Source organism: Mytilinidion resinicola, assembly GCF_010093595.1.
Source record: "Mytilinidion resinicola strain CBS 304.34 unplaced genomic scaffold BDZ99scaffold_24, whole genome shotgun sequence".
Classification (NCBI taxonomy): domain Eukaryota; kingdom Fungi; phylum Ascomycota; class Dothideomycetes; order Mytilinidiales; family Mytilinidiaceae; genus Mytilinidion; species Mytilinidion resinicola.
The window spans coordinates 382,539-395,198 of record NW_022985460.1 but is presented as its reverse complement, the minus strand read 5'-3'; the positions used below and the strand labels follow the sequence as shown (position 1 = coordinate 395,198).

The following is a 12,660-nucleotide window of genomic DNA, read 5'->3' as shown; positions in this document are numbered from 1 at the left end:
GGGGAGGGAACCTTTCATGGCGGCCGTGTTGCGGAGGTTGGAGTCCATTGTGGGGATTTTGTGATTTGGAATTGGGTTCGTGAGAGGAGAGGGTTGAGATTGAGGTTTCTTGGGATTCGAGTTGGAGTAAGAGTGGGACAGATAGAGAGGGAGAGGTAGAGACTGTGTTGAGCTTGGTGGAGCTTGGAGGTGGAGAGTAGTGGGGGGCCGGTGCGGGTGATTCCGCTTGTGAGGGCTGTCACGTGATTAGGTTCTCTCTTTAGGGCTTCACTTTTGAGGTGTACATGGACGAATGGCGTGCATTGATTGCTGATTTGGCGAAACTCCTGTCATTGATGGCTTCGTAGTCTATCGTTCCGAGTTGTGTCGAGGAATAGTGTCTCTACGACGAGGGGCATTGAATGACGACGTGGGATATTTGATCCTTTCATCCATAAATATATTTGCGACAGCTACTTGGGTCTAAATAGAATAGTAGGAACACTAAGGTCTGCTTCTCGGTATTGCTCGTATGAAAAGATATGCAGTGCCGATGAACGCCGACTGAAAAGAGAATTAACAGTCTATCGCATATATCGAAAGATGTTTATTGTTGAGACTAGCTTCTTAGAAGAGCGTCTCGTATCGGCAGCATTTATCAGCGAGAGTCACTTGGCCACAATTTGCTGACGTTTCCTGAACCAGTTGCGTCTCTTGGGCACTTTGGTGGAGGTCGCTGGAAGAGGAGGTGTAGTCTGGCGAGCAACGTCCCTCTTAGGAGGAGGCAAGACTAGTTCGTTGACGATATGACTTTTGCGAGAAAAATTCGTGGATTGTGGTGGCTTCTGGTTGAAGTCCATTGCATGGGTTTGTTGCGGTAGTCCTTTAGTGGTTGCGCAGATCGGAGGCGGCATTTGTAGTGTTTCTGTAAATATGATTGATGGTAGTAAAGAGATATATGGCGAAATCGCTCACGAGATGAAGCTGTAGAGCAAGTGGAGTTCTTAGAGCTTTCTGTATACTTCGAATCTGATGAGCTCGTCAACATGTGGTTCTGGAAGATCTGAACATCTTGGCCTACCTTCTTCCACTTCCGTGAAAGTGCTCGAAAGCGGACTTCGTGGCACCAGGGCCGGCATAATAGGAGTAGCGTTCGCAAGACGGCCAACGTGGCTATTCATGACTGGAGGCGCAGGCCCATTGTAATGGTACGGTGACCGCGGTTGATAGATCTTGTGCCCCTTTGAAGCAATAACCGAGTCTATCGAAAGGTCGCTCTCCATTCGACGCATTTTAGTAGTCGAAGACGACGGCGATGAGTCAGATTACCGCGTGAGTAGCTAACAGCCTTATTGCTCATGTTGAATCTCTTTTGCTGATGAGCTGCAGCTATCTTCTGGCGTGTCTCTTGAGCGCTCCAGCGATGGGGAGCACAGGAGAGTGAGTCTTGTGCGGCATGTGTTGGTACATGTCTGTAAGGTGCTGGGGTTGACTTCGTCTCTGCTTGTGTCTTAGACGCTCGTTTGTGTTGGTCGGCGGCTTTTTTGGCGTTCTTCACCTTGGAGAAGATGGGCATGACGGTCTTTGGTTGCGTATCTGATATGGCGAAAGGAGGTGCGGGCCGATATCAGGGATGCACCGTGAATGCAAGGCCGGACAAGACGTTGCGTGGTAGAGCTGGAAGGGAGTGTAGAGATACTCAGGCAACAGGGTCTACTGTTCGTGGTTGGCGATAAACACAGTACCTTACTTTATTTTCTGGTCGCCGAGATCGAGCTTGATGCTAGAAAGAAGTTCTGAAGTAGGCAAGACTGAACGAGGGCCTGCTGTAGATGCAGGGTAATTTTGAGATGCAGATGCAAGCAGAAGGAAAGCAGGGGTTTTATTGTCTCAAGTAACTAAGAGAAGGAGATGAGTTTGACAAATCGTTAAGCATAGCGGACCACATATGCACCCTGGAAGCACCGCGGGTTCCGAAAATATCATTCTATAGTGTTATAGCGGCCTGCGAAGATAATGAAGACGGGAAAGATACGTAGTTTTAAGCAAACTCGAACGCCTATATAATCCGCCTCTTGGGGTACCACTTTGAGGATTGAGTGCGGATTGATTGCGTTGAGACGCCATCAATACCAATCTACCAGCCCTCGTGGGCGTGAGGAACAGTGGCGACCACGATGCGACGGATATCTCAAGGAGGCTCAGGCAGTCTGCCCCAAAGGACCAACCGGGCGAAGGGGCTGAGGGCGAAGCCGTTGTGAGAGGCGCCGCATGCTCTTGTACATCCAGAGATCATGCTGATTTGGAGTTGGGCGAACCGAAGGGGGCAGTCCCTGTCACTCGAAGCTATAATCACCTATCGCTCCATGATACAGAATATTGGGAGCACGCGCCCAGACTCTCCGATGTGTATGATGGGCAGCTGATTTCCGGTGACGCATCGCTAAGCTTCACGCCGCACATGGCCATGAATGCCCTGTCGCTGCGAGGAGGCAGCTCGACAGTAGCGAGGTCACTGCAATCGCATTGATAAAGGTGCGTTGTACACGACTACTCAATAATACAAAGGGTGCGGCCGAGTGCATATTCACCTTACATAAGCCGTCCACCAAAAACCAGAACACAGCCGTGCATCAACACCAACAGCACAATAAATTTCCTTTTTTCGGAATTGTAACATTTACACCACAACACAACTATTCCTCTTCTCCGCGACTTAATAACTTGTCGTATGGCCGAGATAGAGAACTGAGAAGTGACTCGTTTGCGGTCGTTTTGATGTTCCTCGCCTCGCGTAGCTGGTGGGGTCGTGAATATGCACTCGGCCGCACCCTTTGTAGCATCCCGTGCTCGGAATGGCTGAGCTGAGCAAACGCACTATTTGGAACGCATCTTTCGCATGAGACTGGAGAAAGGTGTCTGTTGAGGAGCCTCGCTGGCCACTATTTGAGACGCTCAGTGTCTTGAATGTAAGGTTGTTGTGGTCAGCAACGTTGGGACTATACCGTGACGAATGACGGCATGTTAGCTCGGTGTGTGCTCCCGACGGCGCAACGGGCCCCGCCAGCGGTTGATAAAGTCCCGGCAGCGTGGTGACTTCGGGGGGAGCGGACTGGTTCTACAGCTCGTCAGCATTCCTGGCAGCAGATTGACAGGTCGGGATGCGGCGTGGCAAAGTGCCTAGTCTTGAGCCAAAACGGACCCAGCTGGAAGACACCAGTCGCGACTGGATGAAGTGGAGGACGAAGCGTGCTAAGTGATGGCTGGTGGCTACGAAGCGTGGTTGCAACTGTCAATACTTGTCGTATTCTACCCCGTGCCGTGGCACATCAATCTGGCCGAGCGCTGAACCCTTTGCGCCCAAGTTCTGCATTCTTTGGGCATTCCAGAAGGTGTCGAAATGGCACGGCTATGCGCTATCTGGGTTCTCGTGCGACAGCCGTGGCCTGGAAGAAACCGACCTGTGGCTAGGGAGAGGGCGCACGCGCGGTGCTGAAGGAAGCATGCTTTGGGCGCCATTTCTCTATTTGCTACGTTTTCTGCTACTTCTCACGCTTTCGTCCCCGGTTGTGGGAGGTGCAAATCGCACTGTTGTCGCTGTTTCGGCACCCCAAGTCGCGATATGCAGGGCTCGTATTTATAGTTGGCGGAGCGCAACAACGGCGGCTCCGATGTCATCATTTTGGCAAGCCTGGGCTGGCACCTGGTTTTCCTCAACACCACTGCAGTCGACCCCATCCATGCGCCGCGCCCCAGCAAGCCTCGCACATCGTCACTTCTCGACAACACCTCACTGCGCGCCCGCCCTCCGTCTCTCACTGCCCTGCTGTGCGCCGTCTTTGTGGCTCGCTTCCTGCTACCCCGGCCCAGCCTACGGCAACGCTTATCGATTGCCTCATTTCTAGTGTAGCCGCCCCTACAAGTAGGGTGGAAGGTCGCTCGGGCGGAAAAGGCCACGCTCGCGGCACCGGCTCCAACGCAAAACACGACGCGCCCATCCCGACCACCCAACGTCGATCCATCACCACCGCCCTCCTCCCCTCGACGCTCCCTGCCCGCTGAACTCGCGCGTCGCACTGCAGCCTGGCGTCGCTAGAGTTGCGCCGTGCAGCAGGTCGCACTCGCCCAGCCTCTCCCTCTCGTCATCGCCGTGCGCCCTCCTCCCCGGCTCCCGATACCTACACTCCTCTGTCGCGCCTAGCCTACATTGCTCAACGACTCGGGGCCGACCGCAGCGCTCGCTGTTCCTGCTCCGGAGGGTCTCCTTGCCCAGGCCGGAGAGGAAACAGAGGCGGGAACACACTATGGCACTGGCCGCGCCGCCGTCCAACGATCGCAAGCGCGTCAAGGTCTACGAGCTCAAGAACAACGACTGGTTTGATCGCGGCACCGGCTTCTGTAAAGGCATCGTCCAAAACGTGAGTGCCACACGCGCGCTTGTCTCCCCGACCAAAGCGTGACCCTTTTCGCGCCGAAAGCCCCTCGCGGCCCCAACAACACGATGCGCAGTTGTGCTGACTTTTTGTCTCATGCAGGATGAGGCACGAATACTAGTTGCCTCCGAGGACGACGCCAACCGCCAACTCCTCGAGACCAAGATATCGAAGGACGATGGATACCAGAAACAGCAAGGTACTATGCGATGCTCCGGATGACAGCAATACCAGCTAATTCGGCCAATAGACACGTTGATAGTCTGGACGGAACAAAATGGGACGGATATGGCGCTGAGCTTCCAAGAAGCGGAGGGTTGTGCGGCGATATGGTACGTTGTGCGACAAGACGCAGGGTTAGGGTTGAGAGGCTGATAACATCACAGGGAATTCGTCAGCGAGATTCAGCACCGGTTACAACAACTCGCAGGTCCAGGTTAGTTAGCGCAATTTGGAGTTATCATATTCTCGGGATTGTCGACTAATTGGTGCAGATGACGGTCTCTCAGACGATGTGATGGATAACGTAAACTCCATCATGCTACCAAATCCGGAACTAGGCAATTTACAAGAGTCGGAAAACCACATGCGCATGGCCAACAACACTCCGGCCGGCCGCGATGCCTTGGGCAAGTTCGTGATTGGCACCGGCTACATTCAGAAGCTCATACCTTTGGTGGAAATTGCGGAGGACCTTGAGAGCCTTCCAGACCTGCACAAGCTGTGCAATATCATGAAGCTGCTAATACTTCTCAACGATACTCAGATCATTGAGTTCGTTGTCACCGACGACGTTATATTGGGCGTCGTGGGTGCATTGGAGTGTAAGCCTTACATACTAGTAGCTTACATCGAATGCGACTAACGCCTGTAGATGATCCGGACTTTCCATGTCACAAAGCGAACCACAGGCAATATCTCTCGGACGAATCCAAATTTAAGGAAGTGGTGAAGATCGAAGATCTGGACGTCAAAAAGAAGATACACTACACATACCGGCTCCAGTACCTAAAGGACGTGGTCCTTGCTCGCATTCTCGACGACCCCACCTTTTCAGTCCTCAACTCCCTCATATTCTTTCACCAAGTAGATATTGTTCAGCATCTCCAGGCAAACGGCGCATTCTTGAAGGAGTTATTCGGCATTTTCGGCGCGGACGAACCAAATTACCAACGGAAAAAGGACGGTGTCCTGTTCATACAACAGTGCTGCGCGGTTGCAAAGAGCCTGCAGGCAAATGCACGAGCGACTCTCTTCCAGAACTTCATCAGCAACGGCCTTTTGGACGTAATTCAATTCTCATTGAAGCATCGGGATGCTTCGGTACGAGTCGCCGGAACAGACATATTAGTAGCTCTCATCGACCACGATGCTTTGATGGTACGAGGTTACATCTTCAAGGCCATCAACGAGAAAGCGAAGCCTCTCACGGATACCCTGATTGAGCTTCTTTTGGTAGAAGTGGATCTCGGAGTAAAGGCGCAGATGGCAGATGCGATCAAGATTCTACTCGACCCTAACGCGAACTCGGCTTCTCTAGAAGCAATTGGGCGTACCAACAGCGACTTTTTGGCTAAAGTTCGAGGTTCCCTGGCGCCGCAAGCACCTCAAACGGAGGGTTTCATCCAATCGTTCTACGACGAATCTGCTAAAAAGCTCTTCCAGCCCCTGAAGAATTTGGAGGGTAGGAAATCTAGTGAGTTTCTAGTACCTTAATATTCTTAGCCCATATTTAACAACCTTTGCAGTGGACGATCTCACTATTCAGGAGGTGTCTCTATATTCACACCTCGTAGAGATATTATGCTTCTTCATCCGCCAGCATGCCTACCGAAGCAAATACTTTCTTCTTACTGAGGGGCTTGCAAGTCGAGTGGGCCAGCTTATGTCATGTCCTGAGAAGCATCTCAAGCTTAGTATGGAGTCTCTGATGTACACCATCTATGTGAACGATGGCTAACTTTTACCAGCGGCGCTCAAATACTTTCGAACTTGCATCGGCCTTCACGACGACTTCCACAACCGGCAGGTCGTTCAGCACAATCTCTTCGATCCTATCCTGAACATCTTATTCGAAACTATGCCGCGTGACAACCTCCTGAACTCCGCTTGCCTCGAACTTTTCGAGTTCATAAAGCGTGAAAACCTGAAGACTCTGATTGTCCATCTTGTCGAAACTTATCGAGAGAAGTTACAGGCGATTACATATGTCGACACTTTCCAAAGTCTGATTCTCCGCTATGATCAGCTGCACGAGCCACCGACTACACAGGAACTTGATCATTCTTTCACTACCCAGGAAGGTGACACGCCAATCAGAAACGGTGCTGTCAATGGTGGACGTTGGAACGGCCTAAAGGAACCAGACCAGGATGAGGAGAACTACTTCAATGGCTCGGACAACGAGGATGAGGAGGACGTGCTTTCCGCCGCAGTCAAGCCAGTCACAAACGGCGCATCACCTGTCCACGGGGCATCCCCCATCCGACCGTTAGTCAACTATCCCGACGATGACGCCGATGACGATATGGATATCCTCACTACTAGCGTGTCTCCATCCCCGGTCAAGAAGTCTGCATCCATGCAAGCTGCTGAGCCGGAGGGACCTACAAAGGGTCCAGCAGCCAGGGACGAGACACCTCAACCTTCTTCACCCGTCGTCAGTCCACCAGAAAGATTATCAGAAAAGCGTCGCCGAGAAGAAGACGAAGAGGACGAGCTTGCCAAGCTCACAACAAATAGCTCCAAGCGCCGCTCATCAATCAGCAGCAACTCGAGCGCAACAAGCACCGGACCAACGCACGGCCACATGCTACGAAGGAAGAAGTCCATCAACTCCGGCAAAGACGGCGGGCCCAAGAAAATCTCCATTGCCATCGGTGTGAAGAGCGGCGGTGGCGACAACGCTGGCGGTGACAACGAATGAGCATAGCAAACGGTCAATGGTTTCAGCGCGAGAGATACCCCCTACCTTGAAAGCTGAGATGAAGTGTACGAAATGCGGCGTAAAGTGTGTAACGGGAAGCGGCATGCGGGGACAAGGCGTTTTTGCATGAACGAGTGGATCGACTCATTGGGCAACGGGAACATCTGGGGACAGAGTCGGGAGCTTCTTTTTTTGGTTGTCGAATTGCCAGCGTGGCAGCAAGCTATATGTGTTTCTTGGGCCAGTTTTTGGCGCCTTCTGCCGTCGGTGTTTAGTGCGGCGAGGATTGTATTATAGACACCCTCTTAGGAGGGGCGGAGAATGGGGTTGTGGATGTTGAGGCTGGCTGGCTTATCTGGCTGGCTGACCATTTGGCGGCGAACTGGGTGGTGTTATGCTGCTCTCTCTATAAAAGCTGGGTTTCGGTTCAGTTTGATTCGATGCCGTATATTTGTGCTTCTTGGATTCGTCAAGCGAGTGACGGTAGTAGAATCAACGAGATCATGAACTCGAAACTTGATCCACGCCGTATGAATCTGCATTTGTGAATTTTTATATGTCTGTGCTCATAGGTCACGTTTCCACGCGTTGGCTCTCTCCCCGCGATCTACATTAACCTCAACCGAACCGAACCTTAAACACCACCGCTTCCGCCCGAACAACCACCATGACAACAACAACAACAAACTCGCAAACCGATCCCTCATCCGCCCCGCAATCGCAACAATCACCCTCCACCGCCGCCGACCCCCAACCCACCTCGCCATCCGACCCCTCTCCCGATCCTCAATCTACCCAACCCACAATGTCCCGCTCCCCCGGCCCCCTTGCCCTCACCCTCATCCTCGCCGCCACCCCGTCCCTCGGCATCGGCCGCGCCGGCGCCCTCCCCTGGACGAGCCTGAAGGGCGACATGGCCTTCTTCGCCCGAGTCACGAAACGCGTGCTCCCACCCGCATCCACCTCCACCTCCACCTCCACCTCCACCTCCGCTGCCGCTTCTTCTTCGCCGAGAAGGACCCAAAACGCCGTCATCATGGGCCGCAAGACGTGGGACTCGATCCCGCCGCGGTTCCGCCCGCTGGCGGGGCGCATCAACGTGGTTGTGAGCCGGGCGGGGGTGGTGGCGGGGTTGGAGGAGGCGCGGGGGAAGGAGAGGGTGCTTGTGGTTGGGGGGTTGGGGGAGGCGGTGCGACAATTACAAAGCGGCGCGATCAAAGACGATGACGGAGATGGGGGAGAAGTGAGGGTGGGCCGGGTGTTCGTGATCGGCGGCGCGAGTTTGTACAACCAGGCGTTGGCGATGGAGGGGGCGCGGAGGGTGCTGTTGACGAAGGTGGGGCGGGAGTTTGAGTGCGATGCGTTTTTTGGGGTGGATTTGGAGGGCGAGGGGGCGAGGGGGAGGGGGTGGGTGAGGAGGAGTAGGGGGGAGTTGGAGGAGTGGGTGGGGGAGAGTGTGGGGGAGGGGAGGGAGGAGGGGGGTGTGCCGTTTGAGTTTTGTTTGTTTGAGAGGGGAGGGGTGTGAGGGGCGTTATATTGGCGGAAGAGGCATGAATCGAGATTGCTATGCGGTGAAGAAGCGTAAAGACGACCGAGAGAGGGTCGATGTTAGTTGTACGTGGAATCATATTCGAGGCTCCAGCGCAGCAGCAGCCTATGCCGTTATGTCCACGCCCGTACAGGACACCGGGGGCCTTCAAATGGGCGAACATGTAGGACTTGTGCTCGAAGTCTTGCAGCTCTATTCTTTTTCTTCCTCCTGAGGCTCAATTTCACCTTCTCTTGAGGTTCTAACTGCGCGACCCTTCAAATCAGGATCCTGGAAATAGGGTGAATCTCGCACTGTTGAGAAGATAAACGGGAGCCAGTCCGTGTGATTTGGACTCCATTTTGCCATATTGTTGGAGCAACACTTCAAATCAGGCCCGAGAAATAGGACAAATCTCGCACTGTTGAGATGTATAAACGGGAGCCAGTCCATGCGATTTCGACTTGATTTCGGCATGTTATTGGAGGACACCTTAGATCAAACCTCGCATCAACAGGTATAAACGGGAGCCAGTCCGCTGTTAAGCACTGTTTCTAGAAAGGTCGACATCGGCCTTTATTTCAGCCCTTTTGGCGATGTTAGTTGCGCGACACTTTAATTCAGGTCCTAGAAATAGGACAAATCTCGCACTATTGAGATGTATAAACGGGAGCTAGTCCGTGCGATTTGGACTCCATTTTGACATATTGTTGGAGTAACACTTCAAATCAGATCCTAGAAGTAGGGTAGATCTGGCGCTGTTAAGATATATGAAGGGGAGCCATTCCGTGCAATTTTAGGCCGGTTTTGGCATGTTATTGGAGAACGGCCGCAGATCAGACCAGACAGTGGAAAGTATGAACGGAAGCCAGTCCGCTATCGAGCACCGTTTCCAGTAGATTCTGACATCGAGACCTATTTCCACCCCCTCGTGGAAGTTAATTGAGCGACACCTTATATCAGACTCTGGACATAGAGCAAAGCTCATACTATTAAAAAGCATAAACGGGAGCTAGTCCGCTGTAAAGTACCGTTTCTAGAGAAGTCTGGAATCAGCCTCCATTTTAGCCACTTCAGCAACGTCAATCGCGCGACCCTTTAAATTAGAACGTAGACTTAGAGTAAATCTCGCACTATTAAGAAGTATAAACGGGAGCCAGTCCGGTATCTTAAGCTTCAGCCAAATTCGTTCGCACAATGGCATGATTTTAAGCCGAGTTTAAGATTCAGAATCCGTCGCGCTCTAAATCAGACCCTGGAATTAAGGTAAATATCGCACTGTTGAGACGTATGAACGGGAGCCAGTCCGCGCGTTTTCCACTTGATTTGGGCATGTTATTGACGTGGCTCTTAGATTGGACGAGAGTGTTAGGGGAAAATTGAAAATATGAAAGGGAATTGAAGCCATTCCAGTACCTGGGCGCCGACTCAACCCGATATAGCTCTGCGTCTAGTCGATACATCCTCCTTAACTTTGACCTCACCCTCCACTGTACATGTCGTCGGCGCAAGTGCTTTCGAGAGCGTGGACACTACTATAGGTTATGTTAACAAGAGCATCCACACAAACGGTATAACTTCTGCTAAAAGCAACTACGCTTCCGGGAAAACAAGGAACAAAAAAGCTCCCCCTTGTCGGCGCAAATACTTACGAAAGCGTAGACGTTACTATATAATTTATTCAGGAGAACGTGCACTTAACGGGCACAACTTTTTTCAAATGTTACAACTTTTTCTGAGAAGATATTGTACATAAGAGTCCACGTACTGGGGCAACCAATTATAAAAAATATTGACACTATTGTGGAATATTGTGACGAAAGCGTCGAGACAACGGTTCAAGTTGTCACAAAACCGACCCTAGACGTAACCCCATTTTGCCCTGTGCCTAAGAGCGCTGAAACCACTGTCGTGGATCTAAGACCAGCAACGCCTTGGGAGTGCTGCGAGTTTGGAAGATACACGCTTTCGTTAGAAGAGTTTTCGATTCGACTAAATGGAAGTTATGCAGGCGACACCCCGGGGAGGCTGCTCGGGCTATATGTGTGATTGAGTGTAGACAAGACTTACTGTTGGACTAGGTAGTACCACTTTGAAAGAAGTAGGAGGTTGGATTCGGGCCATGTGGAACGAGGTGGCCGCTAGGAAAGGCGAGGACGTCATTAACGCCACAGTCCGAATTTGGAAGGTGATCTTGCCCCTTGCTGAGAAGCGTACAAGCTGTAGCTATTAGGTGTATTTCAGTGTCGATGAACGGTGGTCGGGGTAAGTAGCTGGTTTAGTTCCTGGGATCAGGCTTCGGGATACTGCCAAGACATAATCATACATGTGATAAGAGGCCCAAACAAAACAAAGCAGCTTCACCTGCTGCTTTAGACATAGCGAAGGACCTGAAGACTGGACCGCGTGTAGAACGATCTGATTGAAAAGAGATTAGTACTGTTGGCAATAGCAAAAGTTCGGAAGAATCACGAATCTAGGTCACGAAAGGAAGGAAAATGTCCAAAGAGGAGATGATGGTATTTCGGAATTCTGCTGCTTGCCCCTAGTTGATGTCGACGCCGCCACAAGTCTACGAAAACCCGCCGTTGATGCTACACAAAAAGTATTTGTACACTCGAAGAAGCACGCAGAGAACCTTTCGAAGAACAGCCGATTATAGAAGTCTATCGAAGCATGCCTGGTGTTACATTGTCCGGATGGGAGAGAAAGGTTGATGGCGAGTATGAGAAGATTGTTGGGTGGTTGATGGTGTTTTTGAAGAGTGTTTTGATGGTGTTGATATTTACTTGGTCTCCTCCGAGAGGAAGGTGATCAGGTCGTTGCGGTCCTTTGGCTTCTTAAGACCGCCGAAGGCCATCTTCGTGCCGGGGATGTACTTCTTTGGGTTCTCGAGGTAGGAGAACTGGGGAAAAATTAGCTCTATCGACTCGCAAGTATCGATTCAGACGGTGGGTCTGGAGATTCACATACCAGAGTGTCGTTGTCCCATGTGATGCCCTTCTGCTTGTTCGCGTCCGTGTACGAGAAACCCTCCACCTGGCCAGTCTTGCGACCAAAGAGACCGTGTAGGTTAGGGCCAATCTTGTTGCCCTCACCCTCTTTTAGGGTGTGGCACTGAGCGCATCTTGTCTGGGGGATGTTAGATAAAACTCGAGCTCGTATCCGCACACCCGGAGGCCCGCGGCGCGTAAAATGCCGCGTCTAGAAAACACACCTTGAAGAGGTTGGCACCCTTCTTAGCATCGCCTGAGAGACCTGTTAGCAAAATTCGCAGATGTTATGGCCTCATGAGTAAGGCAGAGCTCGGGGGCCGCGGAACAACATCGTCAGATCGGCAGGCTATCGCAGAGCCATTGCACCGTGACAAGCAGCTCCCGATAAGTACAGAGGAGCCAACATGCGTCGCGCGATGGTGGCTACAGTGGAGCAGTAGATCTGACGATGTTGAATTGCTTGATGAAGGCCAAAGGACCCGTGGCGAGCTCTTTGATGGATGACGCGAGGACTTCAGGCAACGTACCAGCTTCGAAACCAGACATTGTGAAGTGAGAGAGGTGTGTGTTGGAGAGTGGTGGAGCGTCGATGGGATGGTATGTAAGGATACGTGGTGGATGGGACGATGGCGAGTGGGTGTGAAGAGAGAGGGAGAGAAGAACGGGCAGGCCAGCAGAAAAGAAAAAGCGTCACCGGGAGCGCATCGACGCTCTCCTGGTCAGCCACTCGCCTTGTGGCTGGGCCGGCCAATAGCAGGCGCTGTGATGGTAACCCACGCCAGTTTCCTCCCGGCCTTC

At 52.1% G+C, this 12,660-nt stretch overlaps 5 protein-coding genes across 5 annotated transcripts in view; 2 read left to right on the top strand and 3 right to left on the bottom strand.

Moving 5' to 3' along the window:
- BDZ99DRAFT_526061 (uncharacterized protein) overlaps positions 1–48 on the bottom strand; it is a gene marked incomplete at both ends in the record, with an annotated part of 401 nt that extends 353 nt beyond the window's left edge. The window contains one exon of the mRNA XM_033726091.1: positions 12–48. Coding sequence (XP_033570984.1) covers positions 12–48 — 37 coding nt within the window. The remainder of the gene's footprint in view (positions 1–11) is intronic.
- A 387-nt stretch (positions 49–435) lies between these two features.
- On the bottom strand, positions 436–1,555 carry BDZ99DRAFT_502844 (uncharacterized protein; the record flags this gene model as incomplete). The annotated part of the gene is made up of 3 exons (XM_033723923.1): positions 436–904; positions 1,061–1,240; positions 1,309–1,555. The coding sequence occupies 3 exons, from the start codon at positions 1,553–1,555 to the stop codon at positions 648–650; spliced, it is 684 nt and encodes a 227-aa protein (XP_033570983.1). The 3' UTR covers positions 436–647.
- A 2,687-nt stretch (positions 1,556–4,242) lies between these two features.
- On the top strand, positions 4,243–7,727 carry BDZ99DRAFT_575677 (DUF625-domain-containing protein). Its single transcript, XM_033728499.1, has 8 exons — positions 4,243–4,397; positions 4,515–4,611; positions 4,663–4,744; positions 4,799–4,848; positions 4,907–5,236; positions 5,287–6,108; positions 6,161–6,328; positions 6,383–7,727. Exons 1-8 carry the CDS (start codon positions 4,284–4,286, stop codon positions 7,336–7,338), a joined length of 2,619 nt encoding a protein of 872 aa, XP_033570982.1. The 5' UTR covers positions 4,243–4,283; the 3' UTR covers positions 7,339–7,727.
- A 443-nt stretch (positions 7,728–8,170) lies between these two features.
- BDZ99DRAFT_345219 (uncharacterized protein) lies at positions 8,171–8,851 on the top strand (the record flags this gene model as incomplete). Its single annotated transcript, XM_033714428.1, has 1 exon — positions 8,171–8,851. A coding segment is annotated over one exon (681 nt), but the record flags the coding sequence as incomplete, so codon positions are not given.
- A 2,532-nt stretch (positions 8,852–11,383) lies between these two features.
- BDZ99DRAFT_467740 (cytochrome c) lies at positions 11,384–12,430 on the bottom strand. Its single transcript, XM_033721086.1, has 4 exons — positions 12,390–12,430; positions 12,084–12,115; positions 11,840–11,998; positions 11,384–11,771 (listed from the first exon to the last, which is right to left on the bottom strand). Exons 1-4 carry the CDS (start codon positions 12,406–12,408, stop codon positions 11,652–11,654), a joined length of 330 nt encoding a protein of 109 aa, XP_033570980.1. The 5' UTR covers positions 12,409–12,430; the 3' UTR covers positions 11,384–11,651.
- Positions 12,431–12,660: the final 230 nt, after the last annotated feature.

Bases quoted from the DNA above. Each gene is read 5' to 3' on its own strand.
- BDZ99DRAFT_467740 (XM_033721086.1), bottom strand. The intron at 11,999-12,083 runs GTGTGTTTTCTA...AACATCCCCCAG, and splicing joins AGGGTGCCAACCTCTTCAAG to ACAAGATGCGCTCAGTGCCA. The intron at 11,772-11,839 runs GTATGTGAATCT...ATTTTTCCCCAG, and splicing joins CATGGGACAACGACACTCTG to TTCTCCTACCTCGAGAACCC.
- BDZ99DRAFT_575677 (XM_033728499.1), top strand. From the start codon at position 4,284: ATGGCACTGGCCGCGCCGCCGTCCAACGATCGCAAGCGCGTCAAGGTC. The intron at 4,398-4,514 runs GTGAGTGCCACA...TGTCTCATGCAG, and splicing joins GTAAAGGCATCGTCCAAAAC to GATGAGGCACGAATACTAGT. The intron at 6,329-6,382 runs GTATGGAGTCTC...AACTTTTACCAG, and splicing joins TGAGAAGCATCTCAAGCTTA to CGGCGCTCAAATACTTTCGA.